The sequence below is a fragment of the Danio aesculapii genome, chromosome 7, assembly GCF_903798145.1.
Source record: "Danio aesculapii chromosome 7, fDanAes4.1, whole genome shotgun sequence".
In the NCBI taxonomy this organism is placed as follows: domain Eukaryota; kingdom Metazoa; phylum Chordata; class Actinopteri; order Cypriniformes; family Danionidae; genus Danio; species Danio aesculapii.
This window is the reverse complement of record NC_079441.1, coordinates 23,674,183-23,700,529: the sequence shown is the minus strand read 5'-3', so window position 1 is coordinate 23,700,529 and position 26,347 is coordinate 23,674,183. Positions and strand designations below refer to the sequence as shown.

At 38.5% G+C, this 26,347-nt stretch overlaps 1 protein-coding gene across 1 annotated transcript; it reads right to left on the bottom strand.

Annotated features, from left to right (window-relative positions):
* LOC130231884 (cytochrome P450 26B1) lies at window positions 1-24,739 on the bottom strand. The gene is made up of 6 exons (XM_056461354.1): window positions 23,777-24,739; window positions 13,781-14,005; window positions 9,086-9,361; window positions 7,523-7,678; window positions 3,865-4,146; window positions 1-1,995 (listed from the first exon to the last, which is right to left on the bottom strand). The coding sequence occupies exons 1-6, from the start codon at window positions 23,978-23,980 to the stop codon at window positions 1,603-1,605; spliced, it is 1,536 nt and encodes a 511-aa protein (XP_056317329.1). The 5' UTR covers window positions 23,981-24,739; the 3' UTR covers window positions 1-1,602.
* Between the last annotated feature and the right edge of the window lie 1,608 nt (window positions 24,740-26,347).

Sequence of the window (26,347 nt, the reverse complement as noted above, 5' to 3'; positions counted from 1 at the left end):
CTGATTTTCACATTATAGTTTATTACAAGGGTTTATAAAATTACCAAGTACATTTAAGAATCACTGTAACAAAAAAAGAGAGGGAAAAAAAAACATTCATATTTGAACTAAGTGAAATGTGGTCTTGTAAAAAGGAATAAAATATATGTACAGACAAACGCAACAATCGACAAAAGAGCAGAACATGTAGTCAAATGGCACTCAAAATAAACATACCTCGCAAGTGCTTCTGTTTATTAATAAGAACTAAATGCAATGATAATAATGATAAACAAAAGGAAATTATAATTATTACAATAACATAAAACCATATTAACATTTAAACACTGTGTACAATACAGTATAACTGAAATCCATATCATTCTAAATAGAACAGTATTTACCAACAGACTTGACTTATACTAGAACTCTATTCTGAAATATAACAAAAATAGCACTTAAAATAAGATTTATTACAATAATATTAATAGCAAGAATATTAGGATATTAGACAATGCAAATATGCTTTACCCATGGCTTTCTAATGGTGGAATTCCACTTGCTTAGAAACAGCAAAAACCGTAGCTGAAGGTAGCGATTTAGTCTCTGTTAGAAAACGGTACACTGAAAGCAGCAGACATTATTTTCATTCATAAAAAAAAGATCAGTGGCATATTTTATAAAAAGAAAAGTCATTCTGTTAGAGGAAGTGATGGAGGATTGAGTCCCAGCGCCTCTCAAACTTTCAAGTCCTTTCAGAGGCATCTCATCTTCTGATATATATATTGAGTTATTAACTGATGACTTTCATCATATAATTTCTTCTTATATCGAAATGGAGCAGCAGGAGAAAAAAAAAGAAGCCTTCCTTTGCACTCTGCTCCATCATATAAATAAAAAGCGGCTCCCAAAGCAGCATATACGACTTGATTTTTTTTTTTTGCTTTCTTTTTTTTTCATAAATGTCTTCCGATATAAAATCTGCAGCAGGAACAAGTCCCTCATTCCCTCTATAGCTTGTTTTTGAGAGCCCGCACAGGTTCATTCCTTCTCATATACTGTATATATAATATAATATGTCTTTCTTCATCTCCTTTTCATGCTCTCTTAGCCAGAATATTATGAATTGTCACTTATGTACAGAGCGTGTATAACAAGTACTGGGTTAGTCTGAAAGCTCCTTCTGTACTGCAAACACACACCTGAGTAAATTACACAATCCTCCCATTCATTCTAGTTTACACTGCCTACTCCGACTCCTAATATCTTAGCTGAGTAACAACCTGTCCATGCACGCAAACAGGCACACACACACACACACACACATATACACACGTATTTACACGCACACACGTACTGTATATACATATAGATGAACTCACCAACACTCACACTAGTCGAAAACAATTTCAAGACTGATTCGTCCAGAGCCGTCCTGCGCTGGCCATACCCTGTGACTTATAAAACTGTCCTTTTAACCTCTTTCCGGAAACCTTCCTCTTGTGCTCTCCTGATGTAGCAATACGTTCATATATGTATTTTTGATATACTTCTTTACAAATGATAGACTATACATTTTTGGCAAAATGAGAGTCTTTTTTCGGAAACTTCAGCTCGAGTTTGTCACACACTGGCGTCGAGCATCTCATCCGACTTGGCCATGATCTGGTTCTGATTGGAGTCGAGGCCGAAGAATTTGACGCGGAGGCCGTCGGTGGGATGGACCACAGGGACTGAGATCATTCGTGGGAATGTCCTGGTTGACAGCTCAAATCGGCTGCCTCCGGCGAGCTCCACGGCCAGCAGTTTGAGGAAAAGAGTGGCCAGCTGTTTACCCAGGCAGGAACGAACGCCACCGCCAAAGGGCAGGTAGTGGAAGCGGCCCTCGCGGTCCTCGCTGCGCTCGGGGCTGAATCGGTCTGGGTCAAAAGCCTCCACGTCCTTAAACACAGCTGAGGTGTCGTGGGTGTCGCGGATGCTGTACATCACACTCCAGCCTTTGGGAACCTGGACTCCCTGAGAGACAGACGAAAATAGATTTAAGTAATGTTCATTCATTTTACTTTTTTCTTTCCTTCTGCTTAGTCCCTGATTTATCAGGGGTCGCCAAAGCAGAATGATGTGTGCAAAATATCATGTTAAAAAAAGATATTTATATGTAAAATACAAGATAAAAGCTAAGCAGAAATAGAAAAAAGGTGAAAATACGTATAGTAAAATATAAATAGAGCACAACAAAAATGACTAAAATCTGTACACCTTCAGAGATTTTTTTAAGAAAAATTTAATTTGTAAATAAAAAAATAGGCTATATGCTGAGCTAGTGTTTCTTCTCATACTGATAAACGTACGATGATTGGTTAATGTGACGTTTTTTTCAATTTTATACTGTTCCTTTTACAGTATTGATGCTGCATTGTAATTAAAATATAATCAGTTAAATAGACTTCAGAGTTCATTTAGTTGTTCAATCGTAAAATGAGATGAAAAGCCGTTTACACGCAAGTGCCTGTCAGGATTAGCAGGCTAGTGCAGAAACTCAATTGAATAAACTGGGATAAAATAAATGTTCATATTTTAAAGACATGATGCGAAACAATGTCATTTACTGCAGTGCTTCTTGTACATTCTGTGATCCACTTTCTATCGTACATCAATCAGGCAGTGGAGATCTTTTGATTTAAAAAAAAAAACAGATCTTAAACGCGCCGATTTTGTAACGGCATACAGTTTACTGGAATAGCTAGACCCAGATTACTGATAAATTAAAAGTTCTTCGGCATAATTCTGCATATACCCTATTATATAAAAATAACAAAAGCACAAAATTTAATTAACCCAAAGTTTGGTAATACATACATAAAGTCAGCAACTGAGTTAAGAATTTACTTTTAAAAAATTAACCAAGCAGTCCATATTTTAACCAAAATTTGGGTTTAAACATCCGTTTTTTTTTATGTACTAACACCTGTCCACCCCAAAAAATGTTTTAAGTCTAAATATTACTATACAAAGTATAATTAGTTTTTAAAATTTAAATATTAAATAATCAATAATAAATCTGACTATTAAACTGTTAGAAACTAAAATAGCACTGGTTACATTATTAACAATTAAGAGCACAAGATAAAAGCCCATAAGAAATAGAAAATATTTATAGTAAAATAGAAATAATTAGAATCTGTACACCTTCAGAGGTGGAGCTCAAAAATAAATTTTAAAACATTTTTGGAAGAAAAAAAAAATTGTAAGTTGTAAATAAAAAATATTTAAAAATAGCAAGAGCATAAAATAAAGTTCACCCAAATTTTAGTAATATATACACAAATCCAGCAGCTGAGTTGAGAGCTTAATAAAAAATCTGGGTTTAAACCCAAATTTGGGTTAAAATATAGACTGTTTGGTTAATTTTTTTAAGTACTAACACCTGTGCACCTCAAAAAATGGTCTAAATATTATACATATTTTAACAAATTATTTCAAATGTAAAAATATTGACTAAACAATAACTAATTTGACTACAAAAATACTAGAAAATAAAACAGCACATGTTACATTAGAAACAATTAAAAGCACAGTTCAGATTCCAAAATGGGAATCCTGACATTATTTATTAATGTGATTGCCATTCCAAAGTAGTTATTTCTTCTTCTTCTTCTTTTACATTTAAAAAAACCTTCTAATCCAAACAATAAACAGTAAAGCCCTCCCCCCCACAAAAAAAATATATATTCCTCTTTCTACAGCATTTTACACAATGATAAAACAGCAAATAATATTCAACTATATCAAATAATAAACTTTTATCATGTATGCATACACCTTTATTGACCAAATTGATATTTTGGGTCAAAGTAGACTTTCTGTAAATCCGTAACAACTTACATCCAGCTCAAAGGTCTGCGTGGCTATCCTGTATCCTCCAGACACCGGGGCGAAGAGACGCAGGACCTCTTTAATGACACAGTCCAGGTACTTGAGGCTGATGATGCTGTCCAAGCGTAGCTCCCCCTGACACAGACAGCCATCATGCAGAAGACCACAGCTCCGCAGCTCCTCACGCAGCTTCTCCAGCACCGCAGGGTGACGCAGCAGCTGCATCACAAGAGACGTGCTGGCGCTGGCTGTAGTGGCAAACGCTGCAAAAATCAGCTCGATAGTGGACTCCTAAGGGACAATCAAAGGCGATTTGGTCACTAAATGACACAAATATGTAGACAAAATTCTTGTGGTTTGAAGCATTCTGTACAACTTGAAGATGGTGGCAGCATTCAGTGTCATGAACTCTCTGATATGCAGAGTTGAAATATTTCTTTTGTTTAAACAACGGGGTCATGAACTGCCGTTTTAATTATTTTGTACACTTGTTTATAATTTTTACATTTAAAAAACTATTTAGAAGTAAAACTGTCCTGTTTTGATCCTCCTCATCAGGATTATGATAAATACACACTGATATGATTGACAGTTTTTCATATTTACATATTTTTAGTGCTTCGCCTGTATGCTTTCAATGTTTTTTTTCTTGTCAATTTCTGAAAGTATGTTTGATACAACATATCAATGATGTATACAACTGTGACTGTGGATTTATTTATGTCCGCAGCCTAAAATGATTGTTTTTCTGACATTGTTTCTCAAAACTTATGGCATCATTTGCTTCGGTACTTGTGTTTTTCTGTGAATATACACAAAAATTTAAATTTTCTTGTCATTTTTTTTTTGGACTCAAAGGACGGATTATTAAGGAGTACATAACAAATCATAGATACATAATGTACAGAGTTGTGTGTAACGAGTTCCACAGTAACGCATTAGTGTATTCTAATTACATTTTTGAGGAACGCAGTAATGTAACGAATTACATTTTAAATTTGTGTAATTTGATTACAGTTACTAAAGTCAATGTAATTGTGTTTCTTACGTTACAAATATATATTTTTTAAAAGAAAAAAAAATGCTTCGTTTAAACCACGTTTTCTGCTGCAACATCAGTTAATAATCATACGCTTTTAAATTGCTGGAGAACGCAAGCTGAAATGGCTGATAATGAGAGTGGTTGCTTCTTTAAGTGGAAATACTTTCGACATGGCTGGTTTTTAACTCAACCAGCAACTTGTTCAAGCACTTAAATGGAAAGCATTCTATGACAATACTCATCGTCAAGAAGGACACCAGCACCCAAAAACATGGCAGACCAACTCAGCTCAACTTTTTGTGCAGGATCGAGAGTGAATGTATCTTCTTAATGTGAGGAGAAGCGTAGCTGCTTTTGGGGCCGTTCACATATCGCGTGTTTTGCGCACACGCTCGCATTTCCAGGCGCGAACAGTTGAATTTAGTCAAGTGACAAGAACTGACCGATCAGCTTCATACTTTGGAATATACACATTTAGGTAGACTAATTACCTCGGACAAACACAGAACACCCAAACACTGCAGTGCTTTTGCATCCTATGGATGTCAATGGTTACAGGTATCCAGTTTTCTTCATTTGTGTTAAAAAAAAAAAACAGGTTTGGAACAAGTGAATTATGAGAGAATTTTAAGTTTTGGGCGAACTCAAAGTATTTTGAATATGTCAAGCTGCTGTGATTAACCCATTGTAATTTATTTTAGTGATTATTAAATTACTGAAGGAGCTGATGTATATTTTTGTATTATTATAGGTATATTTTATTTGTTTTAAAAGTAACTTCAAAGTAATTGAAGTAATTAGTAATGTAATCAGATTACAATTTTCCAGTAGTAATCAGTAATTTGTAATTTTCCAGTAGTAATCAGTAATTTGTAATCTATCACTTTTTAAAAGTAACTTACCCAACACTGTAAATGTATGATAACAAACCACTTAAAACCATGTAGAAAATCTGCATCAAATTGTGTCTTGTTAAACAAGTACACAGTAAAATTAAATGAACAGAGCACCATGTTCTTACTATTATGATTTGGAACTCTCTTTCCTAATGCTGGGATTAAAAGAAATGTAATGCAAATACTGAGGTTTTTTGCAGGCATTGATCTTCTGTGAAGAGGGGATTTACAATAGCTAAACTGTTGCATAATAAAGTAGCACATAATATATATTTAAATTAAGAACTTTATGAGTTCTGAAACTTTACTACATATTTGAGTGCAGTGACTCAGCAAGCACAATTTGATTTTTGTTTTGTTCTTAAAAGAAGACTAATAGACGTTTAAACATAGGCAGCTTTCTAAAACAAGGCTAAATGTTGGCTGAAAGTCTGTCTATCTGATGACTAGTTTAGTTTTGGGCCATCCTTAGATTTATTTATTAGATTTGTCTCCTACATTGTCACTGAAAGCCCTAATTTAGCCTTGTTTTAGCCAAGCCATTTCGATGTTTATTAAACACAAAATTGCTTGGTGGGGACTTATATGTCAAAAGATTTTAAGAATTTAGATTTCTCAGTTCATAACTTCCTCAATAATCTTTAGGAATATTTTTACTGTCACTTTTAATCCCTTGCATGCATTCTTGCAGTATACTATATATTAGCATTTTAGTACATTTATTTATTGTCTCTAGTCAGCCACCTCACCACAATCTTTTCCCCCCCAAATTCTTAAGATCGAGCTTCTTTATTTCTTTTCTCTCTTTTTCTTTCATTGAGGTTTGGCAGCCATCTTACACAAGTTTTTCTCTCTCTCTCCTCTTTCTGCCTTCCTTTTTTTAACTGCTTGCCAGTGAGTTGGTGTTGACAGGCTAGGGAGCCATGCACCCCTGCCGCCACTGTCTGAGAACCCTTATCCACCTTAGAGAAGAAAAACGCTGGAATAACCAGGTAAAAGTGGCCTACAGGGAAGCATTTATTGACTATTATCTGTGTCATTAAATACCTGTCATCCCAGTTTGGCCTTGTGACTAGAGAACTGAGCAGGAGAGAGAGAGACGAGAGCAATCAGTGGGTAAAGTGTGCTGTCAAGCAGTCACTGCAAGCCTCTCATTATCAGAGTGTTGACTTCCTTTTCTGCTCTAATATGTAATCAAATGATCACTGTTTGACCTCACATTGAAAACATGATGATCTGCTGAAAGGAAAATTAGCAATATAAAGAGACTAGGAGGATGACTATGTGCTGAAATGCAAGACAAGTTTGACAAAAATGTCATTCAAGTGCTTCATAATTGTATCTCTTTTTTCCAATTTAATTTCTACATTCCATTTTGTTATATTAAGAAACTTTTAGCAGCTTGTTGATGTTTGTTTTTCCCCCAAATTGCATTTAGTTTTTTCCGAATTTAAACTTTTATTTTGAGGAGTTGTTATGAAGTACTGGATATGACTATTTTTTCTGATGTGGGACCGCCAGAACAGCTCAAGATCAGTTCAGGTCCTAATTTAGTGAGTCAGCATCAATTTAACCCGTAACATTTCTCTTGCCTCATAAGAACTAATTCATCATACGCCTACAGTCACTACCATCATTTGCTGATTACTTTTTAGAACAGCCTTCCAAAGAAACCTGTGAGGCCTTAAAATATTGTCTGGATAGTCAACAAGTGTAGTGTCCTGCTCACCTTGAGCTCCTGCATTGTAAGCTCTGTGTTGTTCTCCTTGGCGCTTTCTAGAAGCACATCAAGAGCATCAGTGTAATCTTTCCCCTGTGTATGGAGCGGTTTCTCTCTGATGGCTTTCTCTATGCTTTTTTGGAGTGAGTCTCTTGCACGAATACCCTGCAAACAAAACAAGTTTGTTAGCTTAAGAGACCATCTCTATTTTGACTATACACAATAGCTATAGTCTTATGCGCATAACTGAAACATTGCATAAAACTTTTGAAAATAATGAGTCGAAGAAAACTAAATCGTCACTTCCTGATAAACTGGCGGCAAATATCAAAAATGAGCATTATAGAATGACTAAAACAACATTTCAGATGTTTTATAATGTGGTTGGTCCACTGGTTTGTCTATTAATGCTGTCGCATCACGCCCATTTTTATGAAGCCAGATCAGTCTCAAAAATAATATTTTTACTAAATAAAATTTAAACATTCACTGCACAATTCACATTTACAAAATCCAATTTGTAAATTCAAAACATTCATAAATACAACACACAATTTGCGAATTCACAAGTAAAAATCATAAATATTTTTGTCAAATAAATCGGATTTGTGTATTTTTTAACTGTGTTTTGAATTTATAAATTAGATTTGTGTATTTACGAATCGTGTTTAGAATTTACGAATTGGATTTGTGTATTTACGAATCGTGTTTTGAATTTACGAATTGGATATGTGTATTTACGAATCGTGTTTTGAATTTACGAATTGGATATGTGTATTTATGAATCGTGTTTTGAATTTACAAATTGGATATGTGTATTTACGAATCGTGTTTTGAATTTACGAATTGGATAATTGTATTTATGAATCGTGTTTAAAATTTACGAATTGGATTTGTGTATTTATGAATCGTGTTTAAAATTTACGAATTGGATTTGTGTATTTACGAATCGTGTTTTAAATTTACGAATTGGATATCTGTATTTACGAATCGTGTTTTGAATTTACAAATTGGATGTGTATTTACGAATCGTGTTTAAAATTTACGAATTGGATTTGTGTATTTACGAATCGTGTTTAAAATTTACGAATTGGATTTGTGTATTTACAAATCGTGTTTAAAATTTACGAATTGGATTTGTGTATTTACGAATCGTGTTTTGAATTTATAAATTGGATATGCGTGTTTACGAATCGTGTTTAAAATTTACGAATTGTATTTTTTATTTTTGAATCGTGTTTTGAATTTACTAATTGGATTTTTTCTAAATGTGAACTGTACTGTGCGTGTATGAATTTATTTTGTAAATGTTTTTTTAGACTAATCTGGCACCATCATTTTTATCATCACATCGTATAAAACACATTTTTTTGCTACACTTTCCCTTGTAGTTTATACACATTTTTTACTTATTGGATAAAAAGTTCACTACGCAGTTGTGTGCATATGTTTTTTTAATTCAAATTTTCAAAACTGCATCTTGGCATTCCATTAAGCATTATTTTTTATCATATTCCAATATGCGTATGAAAACAAGTAGATGGAAACATACTATATCTATTGACATTTTACCTTTCTGTAACCACTAAATGGCAGGTCAATTGGAAGACTGAAGACGTTCTCCACAAACTCCTGGAAGGTGCTGAACAAACAGTGCATCTCTTCTTCTGGGATGCGGAAGCCCAGGAGCACGCGCACAGCCATGTTGAAGGAGAGCCGCTGGGACTCGCGGTACACATTGATGGGGTCAGGATTGGAGCTCCACACACGAAGGGTCTCCTGAATGACCTGCTGGATCTTGGGCAGGTAGCTTTCCAGAGCCTCGTGGCTAAAAACTTTAGCAAAGATCTGGGAAAAACACAAACAAACAAGTGCATTCAGTTTGCTGTGGAGATTACTTAGTGTTTGCATTAACTGAGTTGAAAAAGGGAAAGGGTGTATCAAACATTAATATTGGTGCAATACAGCTTTTTTGTAATGTACATTTGTACATTACAATGTTTAATTTTATTTTTAGTGCAAATACATAATATATTTCATTGTCATTCCGTGTAACCATAACTTATATAGAATGAGAATCATTTAGGGGCATTTCTCAACTGACTTAAGACTTAAGCATCACAGCAGAGCTCCAAATTACAAATTATTTGTCATTTTAAATCTTTTTAATTTGCAATAATACATTAAACCCAACTCATTTATTAGCTACAATACTTTAATGGTTTAAAAAAGTTTGATAACTTAATTTTTTAAAATACTTTAACAAGAACATATAAGTATATGTTTACATTTCTCATAAATGTGTTTACACTGAATGACTACGCAGTATTTCACCCATGTTTTGGCATTTTGCTTTGCATTATGGTTGCATTTTGTGTGTCCTCTTTATGAACAAAATCCCCTGTAATCACCAAAGCAGGACATTTGGCCTTGAACTCATTTAAACACGTTTTTCCAAAGCACTACACGTTTATTTTTTACTTAGCCCTGCAGAACTACACTTCCCACAATGCAGCTGGCCATGAATCCCTCATCCATCACAATCCAACATGTCTGTGCTCCACAGGCAAGAAATGTCATGAAAATATTATCTTGAAGCCACAGTCGGTGCCTAAAGGCCAAGCTTATTTGTCTTATAGCTTGAAGCATGGAACATTCTCATTAATTCTGCAGGCCTCGCTATTTTTGACCTTCTCGTACTCCTAAATGACACTCGCCTACCTCCACCTCTCGCCCTGAATATCTGAGAGAGTTTTCCTCGGCATCAGCAGCGAGGGTGAAAGGCGAAGGTAAGATTTTCCTGGCCACAGCAGCGCATTTCTAATGTGCCTCAGTTGTGCTGGTTTGTTTAGTCAAATAACATCCATGTTCCAGTGCCAGTGACTAACAATAGCACTTTTTATATGCCATCTCATTCCAAATACCTCGTCTCCACCCCGCTTTTTTTTCCACAGTAGTAAAGAGAAGGGGTGGAGAGCCGTGTATCCTCCTCCTGTCTCTCCTCACGTCTGACATTCTCTCGCCAAGACCTATTTCTTTGTGTCTCCTTTTCTGTGCTGTTCTCTCCAGACACACTTCTTCATTGCTCAACTGACTCCTATTTGTAGCTAGTATTTCTTTGTATATACTCAGTTGTAACACTGAGTTATCCATCCATGCCACTACATTACTTACATCCCTTTTTTTTTTTAGAAAGAATTTGTGGCTACAAGCATGTTTGCGTAGCATGTCTCTTAGCGAATACCCAGAAACGAATATATTGCGATACAACACTATATTTATACTGCTTATTGGTTTGGGATTTTTGGGAAGCTTACTATTTTCCTTTAGCGAGTCTTTGCGTAGTAGACAGACGTCAGTCAAGCTCTACTTATGCCAGTCTCCATTATACAGGATTTTGAACACTACTGGAAAAAAAACAGCCGCCTGTCTTCATTACAAAACGTGACTTCTTGTACTGCACTTTCCACACACACACACACACACACACACACACACACACACACACACACACACACACACACACACACACACACACTGCCTTTTAAAGCTCCCCCACCCTAATAATTTCCATATGTCTTAAATTATATGAAACTGCTCAAAGCTGCTGGTTTGACCAGAATGTAAAGACCTCTTTATTCTCTCCCCCAAACCATTCACTTTCTTTTACACTTCTCTCCACTTTTCCAATCTCTCCCTCTCTCTCTCTCTTTTCTCTCTTCCCTGCTGACTAAAACAAAATCCCTCATTCACAGCGAGAGCACTTTGTGTTGGCAGGTAAGCGCAGAATTAAGATCCTCTGCCCTCTACTGGCCAACCTAATAAACTCAACACCTTTCCAAATCCACTTCCTGATAGCTCTAGGTTTGATAGGCTAATATGGTTGCTTATAGTATACTCAGTAAACTGTTGCGCATTGTGCTAATGTTCTAGGATATAATTAAAGATATGGAAGAACTCATTTTTTAGGAATTTCCATTTATAGCAAGCAAGTAACTAAAACTTGTAGTCTTCTAGGAAATTATTTCCCAAGGTCACAGAGGTATTTACGCTGACATCTCTTTAGTACATGTATATGTGTAGCAGTTATCTCATTCTTCATTTTATACACTGAAAAAAATTATTCAAAGATGATTCCTTGGATTTACTCAATATTTTTACGTTAAGTGGTTTTAAACAATTTATTTGGGTTGAATTTAAACAAACAAATTAAGTTGAACATTGCTCAATTTAATTGGTTTGTTTAAATTCAACACAAATAAATAGTTTGCAACAGTTTTGCATGCAACACTTTTTTCAGTGTACTAAATTATCTTGTTTTACTGACACAGGACATACAAAATGCTTTTAACTCTTCAGTCTCTAATATAACTCAACCAAAATTGAAGAATGAACTGGTGTGATGTAATTTTGAAAAAAGAAAATAATAATAATAATTATTATTATTATTATATATGGCGGCCAAAACAAAGTTTGTTTTAAAAGTTTGAAACAGCTAAACAAAGAACTACTCATGGTGGCATTCGCTCTGACTGGTAAGCACATTTTAAATCCCATTGGTCCATGGAAATTTTGTAATAGGTAGGTGTGCAATAAGGCCCTGCCTTCTTTGAGGTAGAAATCTTCTCTGGTTCATTTCCCCTGTTCAGTCTGTCAAGATCGGACATCCATAAGTAAAACATAAACACCTGAGGGACGCTTCATGGTATAAATTGAAGTATAATTATAATTGCAAGCAGCCCTGGTGCTGTTTTACATGTTTAATATTGTAAAGCTGCTTGCTTTAAACCAGTCACAGAAAATAATGCTATATAAATAAATGTGATGTGACTTGATTTGAGTTTGTGGAGTCATCCTTATTTATCTGCTATTATCAGATGCTTTAAATGCAAACAGCACATATTTGCATACTCATCAAAACTATTCTCAGCAGTATGAATTGCATCATAATGTTCCCTAATAATATATCACTGCTCATTTGTTTTGAGCTTCTTTTAACCTTAAACAAAGAACAAAAAGTACAAATATGTGTGTCCCTATTGATGTAGACAGCAAAATATAGGTTATCTAATGCTGTCCGTCTCCAGAGAGATTGAAGAACAAATGAAAATATATTTATGACATTAGCGTGGAGAGCGGGACATTGAAACCTGTCTGAAGGAGGTCTTTGTCTGCCTGAGACTTGCTGACTAATTAGCAGTCATTAGGGGGTTTGCGTGAGGCCCTGGACCTGGAGGATTAACCAGACTGATTACACCCCACTGACCCCTCAATGGAGCAGGTGTGTGATGGGGTGAAACTCAAGCCTCCAAGGGACCGAAGAGAACCAGGGTCCACAAAAAAGCTATTTTGTTCCTGAACAATAGCTTGGATTTGAGTAGAAGCTAGTTATGAGCATAATCCTCCATGTGGTCATTGTGAGCAGACTGTTATGAGTGATAACAGTGAGCGGGGGAGCAAGGCATTATGGGTATCTGTCTCCAAATCCGTCCTATAGACGGCAAAATCTTTTCTGCATCCATTTGACTTTCTATCTTGTTTCTTTCACTCCATCTCTCATTTTTTATTCTCCATTTTTCCTTTCGATGAGTCAAAACAATTCAAGACTTGGAAATGGAGCAAAACTGTCCCATTAGGAGATAAGGACAGTTCCCAGTACATTTTAGGGTTGATTAAATCAAATCAATCATTTAATCAAAGCTAATTTTCATGTACATTTTGTCAGTAATTTAAGTTGTGTTATCAGTAGTAAATCTCCAGCATTTGCTATGAGAGGGAGCACCATTTACAACACAGTGTCACAGTTATGCAATGCAATATCATGGACAATTTAATTGTATGATAATGAAATTGAGGATAATTGTTCTGCAATAATGACAGATGTTTGTTCATCTTCTCAGCAAACTACAGCTCTATGATAAAGCTACATCTGAAAGCACATGAAAATTTCACATTTTATAACATGTTTTACTCCAAACACGCTTCATAACTTAAGTAGAACGTTTGAAATAATGATTACTAGTCACATTGAATCAATGGAAGAAGATAAATCTTCTGTTTGTTCAGAAAACTAGGCATTTAAACACTCTATTGGAGTTTCTGCACAAGAGCACCCTCTAGTCTTCAAAGGAGATTTATCAGTGATCACAGAACTGTGCCTCCCTTACAAGATGTGCATGACAACTGCAGCTTTTCTTTATTCATGATTGTGATTTCATCTAGATTTAGTCAAGCCCTAATCGGAGTAATAAAGGACATTGACCTTACCTTCCTCCTTTTGCGATGGATGTCTCCTATCGAGTTGGCCAAACTGTTGGGCCCCAGCAGAGTGCTGGTGCTTTGGGGCCAGTCCACAGTGACCAGGCTGTGCTCTCCCATAAGAACCTTACGCACATTCTCTGCCCCTGTGACCCGGATCAGCGGCCGTCCCAGCAGATGAGTCTTGAATACATTCCCATACTTCTGCCTTCTGGATGCATGGAAACCTGCACCCTGCAAAACAGGTGTGGAAAGAAGAATACGCATTAGGTGTACATACTAAGAAGACCTTATTTAGAGGACAGAAAGATTAGCAAAATATTCATGGTTACAACTGTGTCCCACATTTCTTAAATTGACAAAAGGATTTGCAGTTGATGTTTGGATCTAATTAAATGAGAAAACAGGGAATAACCGGAAATCAGGTTCGACGTTTCAATACATCAGGCACATTCAGTTTAGCAGAAGGAGGATTTTGTTGGAGTTAGATCAAAATTCAGTTTAGTTTGATATGAATATCAGTGTGTACCAACCCCAATTAAGTCAAAAGGTGAAAGTGGTGAGGGACCCAACCTTTATAAATTGACAGAATTTGGGAGAAAAAAGCCTTGGCAGAAGTCGAGGCACTTGTTTTCCCGACATATGAATGAAGGGTCGTTTTTTCTTTGAAAAAAATGCTATACGTGGGCAGTAAAATAAGGCCTTAAAAACAGGCCTTAAAGAGTCACAAACTTCTTTTTGAACTTGAGGGCAGCAGTTTACAACGCCATGTCATGTGTGAGACAAATCCAAAAGCAAGATAAAGCCAAAACGTTTTCATCATGCACATATGAGGAGTGAGCCAGTGTTACAATAATGTTGAAGTGTAAAGTTTTTATTTTAGGTTATAATATGCTATAAATACAGGATGTTGTATCATAATTGGGTGATTGTGATCTGCAGGAGTTTGAGAAAGACTTTGATATCATGGATTCACTGTCATTGGTTTCATTGGTGCAAAATGAATTGGAAAAACCCAAAGCAAATGTAACAAGGAAACAATTCTGAAAATAATATAGTAACTTTAAGGCAGTATGGTGGCTCAGTGGTTAGCACTGTTGTCTTACAGCAAGAAAGTCGATGCTTTGAGTCCTGGCTGGGCCAGGAGTCATTTCTATGTGGAGTTTGCATGTTCGTGTCCTTGTATTCGCGTGGATTTCCTCCGGGTGCTCCGGTTTCCCCACAGTTCAAAGACTTGCAGCATAAGTTAATTGAATAGACTAAATTGCCCGTAGTGTATGAGTGTGCATTAATGAAGAGCATATGGATGTTTCTGAGTGCTGTGTTGTGGCTGGAAGGGCATCCAGCACATAAAACATGCCTGAGTAATTGTTGGTTCATTCCGCTGTGGCGATCCCTGATAAATCAAGGACTAAGCTGAAAGATATTGAGGGAGTGATATAGTTAATTTAAATGTGTTACTGTATGTAAAAATGTAATTTTAAGATACATTTCAGCCAACCACAGCTGTCAGTTTCTAATGTCATTTATCTTCTGTAGTTAAAATTAGATAGGCTTTTAGGCTGTACTGCCAGCATTGTAGGCTAAAGGGCTTCTGTCTGAATATTACACATGTAATGAGGTGTTAGGGCTAATAGGTATTTGTAATAAAGGGTGTTAGCCTTGTGGGATAAGCCCGCTGGTTTGTTTTGGTATTGTAGGGGCATAGGGGTCCCGTTCACAGAATTCTTTATGCAATTGGGTTAGCTTCAGCTAAGAAGGGGCTCAGGCTTAGCCTTAAGGATCACACTGAGAAAAGTGATCTAATGAGTTTATGAGCACAGCCGTTAGCTCCATGTGCGAAAGACTCTGAATGTGCTAATAAGCAAGGAATCCAGTACATCCTGCAAAGTTTTTCACCTTTGACCCCCTCACCTCTGTGATTTAAGAACAAGCAAAGTGATTAACCCAAACATCTGAATGGGTTTAAAAGTTACAGCAACAAACTTCAGGTTTTTCACAGGACAGGAGATGTTAACCTGATTCTAATAGCTTGAACATAAAGGAACACTCATTTTACAACTCCCCTAAAGTTAAACAGTTGAGTTTTACCATTTTTAATCCACTCAGATGATCAGGTGAGTCATGAATCATTGAATCATATTATCATTGAATCATATTTTCACTGAATCATATTAGACCATTAGCAAAAACTTTAGATGCTTTTCTTATTTAAATCTTGACTCTTTTGTAGCTACACCATGTACTAAGACCAGCTGAAAATGAAAATCAAGAAACTTTGCTGCAGTACCATTGCTGTGCAGGATCAATGATATTACGGAGCAGGGTTACCTAGCTTAGTCCTATACCAGCAGACACACAACATCATAATATGTTAATATTAGGTTAGATTTAGGTCACCAGATTTAGGATAATGTTATTTTGACGTCCAAAAATGATGTGAAATGACGTTGATATTTTGTTGATTTTAGGTTGTGTTGGAAAGTGATGAAAATCGAACATCGAGTCAACGTCTTAAACCAACGTCAAATTGATGTCAAATACTGACATTTATTTGTCAGGTATGGCAGCCAAAATCCAATGTCTGATAGACGTCGTATTGGTAATGTCCATGAAACGTCAAGCTGTAACATCATTAGACGTTGATATTTTGTTGTTTTTAGGTTGTTTTGGAACGTAACCAAAATGCAATGTCTGTCTGGTGTTGGACATCGACGTCGTGATTTTCATTTCCAAACAAAATGCAACGACCCATGACGTTGGGGTACAACATCAATCTGATGTCATGTTGACGTCCTGTGCCTGCTGGAATGGTCCAGCTGTAGCCATGGTACTGCGGCAAAATTCCTTGCTTATTATACCAGTATGAGAGTATAGTAACCATTTCTGCCTAGACAGATAACTTTTCGTTTTCCGTCGGCCTTAACACATAGTGTAACTTCAGAAGAATCCAGCTTTAAAAAGAAAAAATATTGAAACTCATTTCTGAGTGAGTTACTAGTGGTCTAATTCAATTCAATGATCTATGCTAAATTAAAAGATCTCCCGTCAGGTCGGCGCCAGTGGTGTAGTGGTTAGTGCGTCGAAACATACACTCAGGTGCTCACGGTGACCTGAGTTCGATTCCTGCTTCATGGTCCTATGCCGATCCTTCCCCTCTCTCTGCTTTCCTATCAATACTCTCTACTGTCTTAAACATCAAAGGTGAAAACTCAGAAAAACTAATTATAAAAAAAGAAAAAAGATCTCCCGTCAGATCTGGAGATCTGCTGAATGGAGTCAAAAATGGTCAAACTCAGCTGTTTAACTCTAGGGGAGTTGTAAAATGAGCCTATTTTTAGTGCTGAAATGGTGGAAGATCAATGCTGTATGTACTAAAAGCATAAATAAATATACTGCAGAAAACTCCATGCATTATTTTGCGCAATACTTAATTAGATCATGGTCATTATGCACATTCAAGTGTAGTTCAGTAGAGTTGTGCATATGATAACGACTGTTAACTCTGCCTTGAGTTGCTCTTTCCAACACACAGTAATTGCTTCTGGCCCTCGAGACCTCTGCTGAGCACATAAAGACGGCCTGTAACCTCTCAGCCTCACACACACATACTGACCCCACGGCAGGAAGTGGCAGTAGAGCTGTTTGCGCCCCCTTGCCACCCTCCCCCTCCACCCACTAAATTTTGTGACCAGTTTCATCAAGCACACTCCAACACTCACACTCTTATTTGCAGGGATAAATATAGCAGCATGCAAGGCTTTCCCCCCCTGTTTGGCTGAGGTAAACTTGTCTGTATGCACTTCACCTCAGCAAGCTTCTTTGCGTTAATACCTGCTCAATATAAATGCTATATTAAACTAATTTTGAAACGAATAGCCAACAAATATTCACAATGTTAAAGGACCAGCAAATTCATCCAAAATTCTATCACAGAGCAACTATGAGAATCCAGTAACGCCCCTGCTGGTAGAAGCTATAAGTACACTGCAAGCACAAGGTGTCTTTCTAAATGTATTTAAAAGGAGCTGTGGTTTCTTACCACATTTTTTAATGTAAAAATCATGAAAAAACTTTATAGTGCATCTGATTATTTTTTTACCACCGACATATTTTGGAGTACTTAAGGTGCATTTGATGGGCTTTATATCTTCAGAACTGTAAAGCAAAGATGGCAGAATCCAGACTGCATGCTTTCAGGTGGCTTCATACCATTTTCAGAATTGTGTATGGACAGAGCTCCTGGGGCCTCATTTATAAAGCATATACGGTATGAATGGATTTTATACAATGCAAGATCAAATCTGTGCATACATCCGAAAGTTCATGCCAATGGTCACAAACATAAATGGCAATCGTATAATGACAAGCACTTCCCAGTGTCCTATTTGTCTACCCTCAGTCCAGCAAGTAGTCTCTTTTTATGTACTTGTGGCCAGAGGCTGGGTTTCTCACCTCTATATATAAACAAATAAACAGATTAGATCATGAATGATGCCTTAGCCTTAAACATTTACAATATGTGCCAGCAAACAAAAAATGCAAATGTAGAAGCATCATCTGAATAACTTTAGTGTATAAACATCCAAAGAGTACAAAAACCTGTCAGATATTATCCTACAGTTAAAAGTTTTGACTTCACTTATTGGACCTTACTCTTTCACTTTTGGTCACCTTTGACCTGACTCTCCCCATTGACTGACTCAGCTAACACCACCATAATGGCAGAGGCCCAAAACGACAACCTGAGCTCTCGACTGGCTGAGATCTCTGAAGACTTGGCAAATGTCTTATGACCCGCACGGCACCTTAGTTTCTAAAACCCTATAAGAAAATATTGTCTTAATTAAACAGTAAGATTATAAGATCAAACTAATGAGACATATGCACTGTGAGGTTACACAAGGTCAGACCAAAGGGATTAAGTCTCACTTTCTCAAGTTTAACCAGACCTGGCTGAACATGTGGGAGAAGCTATGGCTGTAAATTCTGCACTGGTGGACAAACTTAAACCATATTTCACACTTTCACACTTTTCTTTCTCAGCTTTCACAATTTTTCCAGCAAATGCCTGTTTTGGGTTTTATAGTTTTGGCGGGATTACATGATATTCAAAGGCTTTTTTTTTGGTTCCTCATCATGAGAAGCTGAATAAATTCCTTAGTATAGAAGCACAATGTTAAAAATGGCTTCAGATAGTTTCTAATGGCCGAAAGAGGAACTCTGAACATGGCAAAACAGACACATGGCATCCCAGGACCTCGCCAGGTGTTAGACAGGGGGCACTGCCACTGCGTGAACAGTGTGTGGGGTGAGAGAAATGTTTGCTGGCCAGCTCACAACCAGTCTATACTTAAAAACACAGAGGATTTCACATATCAGGTGAGTGTGAGGGCAAGAGGTAATGCTGACATGAACAACCACATGCACACCCACACATCCGAAAGCAATGCAAGGCAAGAGGGAAGAAAATAAATGTAGTATCTTTCACCACATGGTGAGAACTGAGTATGTGCGATGATGGATGATTGTGTATGTGTGTGTGTGCTCACCTCTCAGCGGTCAGTATAAGAAAGAGAAAGAAGCCATTTTCAACCTGACAGACTCGAGACAAGGCTGTCTTTCACACATGCCCAACATAAGGGCACTCTCTAACTCTGTTGATTTCTGTGCATAAACACATTCACGCACAAGTGAACTTGTAATTTGTATTAAATTATGTTTGTTTATGGTCTTTGCTCTGTCATATTTCCCCTTCAGACATCATGTGTAACCTGCGTGAACTTAGTGTGTTTGATAATTCTGGGAACAAGAACATTCATTATAAACAACACGTGCTGTCATCCTTACCAGGCCAGGGCCTTTTTTTTCCCCCACCTCTCCTGGAGTAGTGAAAGTGTGCAATGTATAGTCACACACTACATCACCAAAAACACATATACATTTCTCACATGTATGTGTGTGTATTTACACATGTAGGGGCCAACGGTTCCCTCTAAAACAAGTGTACACAGAAGAGCAGCCAGACAGGATCCAGTCCTGACCTGTGTGTTACCAGTGGAAAGTGCAAGCAAAGATGGTAATGGTATTGGTTTTCCTGCATGGAAGCGATTGACAGTGAGGCAAGAATGAAAGAAAATGTGATTGGGTGGATAAATGGTCAAAGCGTGCTTCTTAGAGAAATGATTCGCATTCTGGAGGCAAAATGTGGAGACAAACGTGCTGGGCTTGGCCGCGCAGATGTCATTTGGCTAGAAGGTGAGAAATGTCCTCCCTCATTTCACAAGGCCACAGAAGCTCAGACGTGCAGAGAACGAAAATAAAACAAAAAACCCAAAAGGGTCACTGACGCACAAAAGCCCCACACACCCTGGAAAGCAATGAGGTAATAATCTGCGGCATACTCGCACTGTCAAACACACATGCATATATGCGGTCGGTGTGTCCATTCATTTCTGCACGCATGCACGGTGATGCACAGATATGGCTATTTTTTTGCGTCAAGCTCATTTTCTTCAAAACCAACTGAAATCGCTTGTCACTCAAAGAAAACCCTGTTTGTTTTGAGCGAAGGCAGATTGGGTTCAAGAACTCTGTTAGAGGTTGAGGTTAGATGATCTTCAGCGATAAGCTGAAAAAGCTTTCCACAGTAATTTGGACCGCAAAACACATGTCAGACGACGCTTTAAGATGATAATGAGTGCAGGGCTCATGGGAGGAGAACATCTGTATCAGAAATGCTTGAATAGTTTTTGTAAACTTGATGTAATTGAAATCCTCTAAATCAGAAGGCAATAAATATACAGATTCCTTCATTTCAAAGCAGTTTCAATCCAATTCAAAACATGCCTGTTGTCTGCTGCCTCTGGCAGTGGAAGGGTTAACTCGCCACGTTCAATAGTTTCTTTTATTTTGAAAAGAAATTTATCAGATATTTTACAAGGGGGCGCAATAAAGAGAACCGCTTTTTTCCTCTGGCCCAGTCCACAGAGTGCGCAGGACTAAAAATACAAATTTCTGTGTAAATTGGACACCAGTCGAGCCTCCCGCTACATAAATGTGGCCTTTGTGTGCCAGTGGAAATGTTATACAAATGACCCCTTTATTAAAATCACACAAAAAAATTGTAATTATGTTTATTCAGATCAGCTACAGTTGACCTGAACATGGGGGTGCTACATTACATGAGGGATCAAGAGAGGGGGTGCATTTTCATGTGCAATCATATGCACCTCGATGTGTTTCCTCATTGTATGCAGAAAGACAAAAAAATATGAAAGATGGAGCAGAGAGATTTAGAAAGTGTATGGCAAGTTTTCCTAGGCACATGCTTCTGCTCAGTACTCTCTATTTGTATCACTCATTATTTTGATCCTCAGGTCCTTCTGTATAAATGCATGCATGTCTGCATGGCTTAGTGTGGAGCTGCTGTGTTTATTAGTTCAGAGCGGCAGGTAACGGCACGGGGGGACTTCTCCATAGGCTGACCCACAGTCTCAGCGTAAATAAATATAATATGTCCATTTACTGAAATAGCCCATTGGAATCTCTCAGGATGTGTGCGTTGGCATGTCTCCATTGGGGTATATGACAGCATTTCTGCACAGAGTACGAGAGAGAGGGGGAAGCGAGCAGAGGCAGTAAGACTTGAGGTCCTATTATATGGTCATCAGTCACCCTTGGGTGTACCCGCCAAAGAGGGTGTTTTGGAAGGCACATGGGTATGCATAAATGAAAGCAGATATGGGAATTTCAGGCAACGCAACGAGAATCAGCAATCAGCATCGGCTTAATGCCGAACGAACACCAAAGCCCACGAGACAAGCGCAAAGAACCTAAATGTGGCCAAGCTGAGAGAATGGGCTCCCCTTTGACCTGGAAACACTTTGTGGAGAGAGATTATGGTTGTTCAGTGCAGTGTGAGCGCTCACCCCGGGGACCCCCTTTTCTTTTCTATTATATCCTCCTACCTTCCTCCTCCTCCCACTACTGCTGCCAAGCCCCCTCTGCTTTCACCCCGTTCCCTGTTCCTAAAGACAAGAGGCTGTTTGAGGGGTTGGTGGTGCGTTCCAGAGGTGAAAAAGGGGCCACACCACGCTGGTGCCAGTCATGCCCGTTTCATGCTCGCTAATCCCGACAAGCCCCAGGAGAGAGCCAGAAAGCAAGAGAGAAGACTGTTCCTAATCCCCCAGGTCTCTACAGGCCATGCTCTCTGGAATTCTGATCAGAGCCCCAAGCCATGTAGGCTTTGTCCCAGGGTGTGGGTGTGTTTTTGACCCCCTGGTGGGCAGCTTTATTGCCACCCAGACTTGGGTCAAGGTGAAGACGTGGGGTAGAGGTAAGGGAGAGTTGCCTACTGGGTGAACAGTGCAATGGAGTCAAGGAGTTACTATTGTGACCCAATGCATAACTAATAAGAAGATTTGTGCATTCTGAATGATCTTATGTGGCACAGTCAGAGTTAAGAGCTCATATTGGTAGCTCAGCCAAAACCTGGAAGACTGTTGTGAGTGGCACAAAAAAAAGAAAGCTCTGATCTGATATTATGTGGTCTCCCAAAAACCATGCACAGACAAAATACAAAATCATATCATAATTCATCACGCCAGACACACAGCAAGAGAGCGCACCGAAATGTAGACTCCTCTGAATCCATAAATCTGTGTCAATCACAGATTTGACCCACTTATGGTTTTAGCTGCCGCTAAGTTTTAAGAAGAGAGAAGAACATGGACCACAAAATGGGCTGAATGGCAAAGTTAAAGGGGGTGTCTTAAACATACTGATATACGCAGATGTTAATAAGCATTGAATGTTTTCAGAAGCACAAATAAGAAGATAACATTTCAATCTGAACTGTAGCTTTCATTCGCCTTGCAGTCCTGAACTGAGCTGTGGAAATAAAGAATGACAAAAGTTTGGCTCAAATGGGCCGCTCCAAATCCTATTGATTTTACACATATAACTCTGAGATGCAGTCAAGTCTGTTTGTTTTTGCAGAGAGCCTGCCAGCTGCATGGAAATTCTCTTCTGGATTTCCAGCAAGTTTGGAGAATCTATTCCTGACCAGAGAATTTGATCTGTACACCACTCAGACCAGGACATTCCTCCCTATTGAATCTCTGCAAATCTCACTTTAAAGAAACCCACTCCAGCTACTGCAAACCAGTGTCCAGAGACATCCCAATGCGCACCGTGGATTTAATATGGAAAGAATTCCTGAGACAATTTTTACAGCTAAGGTTCGTGTAATAAACTCCTTTCAAAATACCACATTATAGCCGCTGGTCTGATCTTAATTTGATCGCTTATTTTAGTCTTCTGAGCGTTCACAAACTTTCTTACTGAGGACGGTGAGACAGAGACCTCCAGCGTGCACTTTATGCGCCCCACGCGCTGTCTGGGTATCATGACAGAACGGCACGGCATCATTCACAACACGCTGGCTCTTTTGGAGTAACCGGCGCGCGTAATTACACTGAAGCTCAATAAGAGCGCGACACTATACCTGCCCTCGGCTCGCGATCAATCTCACCCCGCGCGCAAACAGACGCGCGTAGACAAGCGGTGCTCAGTGGCTGTGTTCTCGCGCGCATCGGAAGCCAAGGACTACAATATTTCTGGAACGGAGTGCGCCTGTCTTGGCAGCCGCAAACAGATTGTTCCACGTGGATTGAGAGCTGGCTGTATTAAACAAAACTGACGGCTATCTAAAACAGACAGCTTATTAACACCATGGAAATATGGCACGGATGAAATTGCACACGTGGGAATAACTAACCTGCAGGCTGTTCTTATTTTAAAGCGCAATATTACGCACGAGTGCACACGTGCGAAAAGCATTAGTGGACGTTATCCTACTCTTGATGTGTCTTTAACAACCCAGTTACCTGCAGGGAAACTATATGCGCCGAGCCCGCGGTGTTTGGCGCACACCGGAGCGCTGTGCGTGCGACAGCAGGGAGACTGGAAACTTGGAAAGGTACAAGGAGAATGAGTGCTTACCTGAAAGAACCAGTGGCATGTTTCTCCGATGATAGGGAACCCCATGGAGCCCTTGGGCATGGGCAGCTTGCAGCTCTTGTCCCGTGTTGCGGTCCACCTCAACTGCCAGAGCTGCTGGGACACGGCCAGAAGAAGTGCCATGGACACTAAACACGCAGCCAGCGTCGCCAGCGCCGAGACAAGGTCAAAACTCTCGAAGAGCATGGCTGTGAACGTCCGGGACTTGTCTCAAATATCTCTTTGGAGTGATGAGCAATAAAGTGGTTAAACCTAAAATTAGGAGAGTGAACTACTCTGTTAGATAGGACTCTCTGCGACAAAAAGCAAAAATAGCTGAGCTGATCTTCTTTCACTAAAATCCAATGCTAAAAGTTTATGCAAAGTAAATGAATAAATAAAATATAGTCGGCTATTTAATTTACAGAATGCTGGATATAACAAATCGATATGAAATGTGTGTATATCATTTTAGATCATCCAAATCGGTGTCCAATATTTCATGAATTTTTCAATTAAATTACAGTTTTTGAAGTGTAAATTTTGAGTGAACTTGTCCAACTTGAGTTTGATTTGTTGTTTTAAATTTCAAAAGTAAAAAGGCAAATAAAAGTAATCAAGAAAAAGTTACTTTTTGAAAATATAAAATAAATTGCTTTAGTTACAATTTTTTTAAATAGGCCTATAAATAATCTTAAAGCTCGATATAAACTCTTTAAATAGACTGAAATCAAGTAATGGTCATATGGAAGACGAAGAAATAAATGAAAGAAATAATCCTCCGAAGTTTGATGCCTATGAGCAGTAAAAATCTTCAGATGACTGTAGTGCGTCTCGCAAGCCCGTTTTCTGATGCGGTTTCACTCTCTACCTCTCTCTTGCGCTCCAGCTCTCTCTCTTTCTCTCTATTTCTCTCTCTCTCTCTCTTCACATACAGTTTCTTAATGTGAGTTCGCACAGCGAGCCTCCAATGTGTGTTTATATAGCAGAGGCAGTGAGGCGGCATTCGGCCAGGGTGCAAGCGGCTCCCCCCTTACCCCACCCCACCGAACTGAGGCGGGGTGAAAAGTGAACGGGACGGGCGCTGGAGCGTGCGGGACCTGGAAAAGAGCCCAAAACAGAGAGAGGGAGAGGGAGGAACACTTTCAATATTTCAAATCTCATATACGGTCGGGAACTTATCACCTGCCACTAGCGGAATATACGCACAGGGAAAATTAATGTGGACTTAAAATGCGCTCAAACTGATGTACCTTGATTACCCAAATGATGATCCAAAACCATCACAACAAAAATATGAAGTAATATACATTTTACCGGAACATATACGGACTCTTATGCTAACTCAATATGCTCTTGACTTCAAAATGTTTTGATTGTTCAGATGCGCATCTGTTGCACGCAGCAGCAGCAGCAGTCCTCTGAATATGGAGTCAGCGGTTCATTCATTGACTCACGCATTTCATATTTGTTTTGCGTTTATATTTACAACTTGCGGGGGTTAATGTTATAAATCGATTCTTATGAAAATAATGTAAATAGATCTTTATAAACTGGCAAAGTTTTTGTTAGTTATATCAGATGGTCCTTGCCAAAATTGTTGATGTAGTAGCCAAATATTGCGATCTGTAACGCGTTTTTTATGAATGCTTTAACTTGTGTGGCGATAAAAATATTCATAAAATGTAAAATATTCGATCTAGTAAGTCATCCACCTCTCTATCTATCTATCTATCTATCTGTCTGTCTGTCTGTCTGTCTGTCTGTCTGTCTGTCTATCTGTCTATCTATCTATCTATCTATCTATCTATCTATCTATCTATCTATCTATCTATCTATCTATCTATCTATCTATCTATCTATCTAAGACACAGCCAGGGCATGGCCGATTCGTGCTGGTGTCATCTATCACAGATGAGACGTGGTTTCAATTACGGTCACTATCTGATAATAATCACTCAAGGGCAGCTCTGTGCTGATTTTGAACATATGAGAGACAACCATTACAGAGCAGAACCCCAGCTGTTTCGCTCGCCCTCATCACGGCGCACAGCTGATGCGCAGGATGGGACGGGCAGCCGGAGACTTACAGACAGACGGAGAGATGCTCTTTTCGCTCGAAAGATGAAGAGAGTTCTAGAGCGCGCGCGCGCCTTTAATTTAAGACCCTCCATTCATTTCTCCAGTCAGTGTTCGAAACAGTGCGACTTGCGCATTCTCTCCATTTTGCTTCTGCTTTTTTATCCATTTTCTAAGCCAAGGTAAATCTGTCCCCGGTTTGCACCGAGAGAAGAAGAGATTTCTGTCTTTTGTGATATTGTCCTTAGACATTCTTTCGCTCACGCCGTCTGCCGCTGTCAACCTGCGTGCGTCTCTCAACGTCACACTGCCGCCTAGCGGAGACTAAGGGTACTTCTCAGTCTCTGAATCCAGCGCGCACACCTACAGCGAGCACGTAGGCCTAGATATCGTTTGTTTAAGATTATTCATTCGTTCATTCATTCATTCATTCATTCATTCATTCATTCATTCTTTTCGGCTTAGTCCCTTTATTAATCTGGGGTCGCCACAGCG

Excerpts from the sequence above, each read along its gene's own strand:
- LOC130231884 (XM_056461354.1), bottom strand. The coding sequence starts at position 23,980 with ATGCTCTTCGAGAGTTTTGACCTTGTCTCGGCGCTGGCGACGCTGGCT. Across the intron at positions 4,147-7,522 it reads TTACAATGCAGGAGCTCAAG|GAGTCCACTATCGAGCTGAT; the intron begins GTGAGCAGGACA and ends ATTGTCCCTTAG. Across the intron at positions 1,996-3,864 it reads CGCAGACCTTTGAGCTGGAT|GGAGTCCAGGTTCCCAAAGG; the intron begins GTAAGTTGTTAC and ends TCTGTCTCTCAG.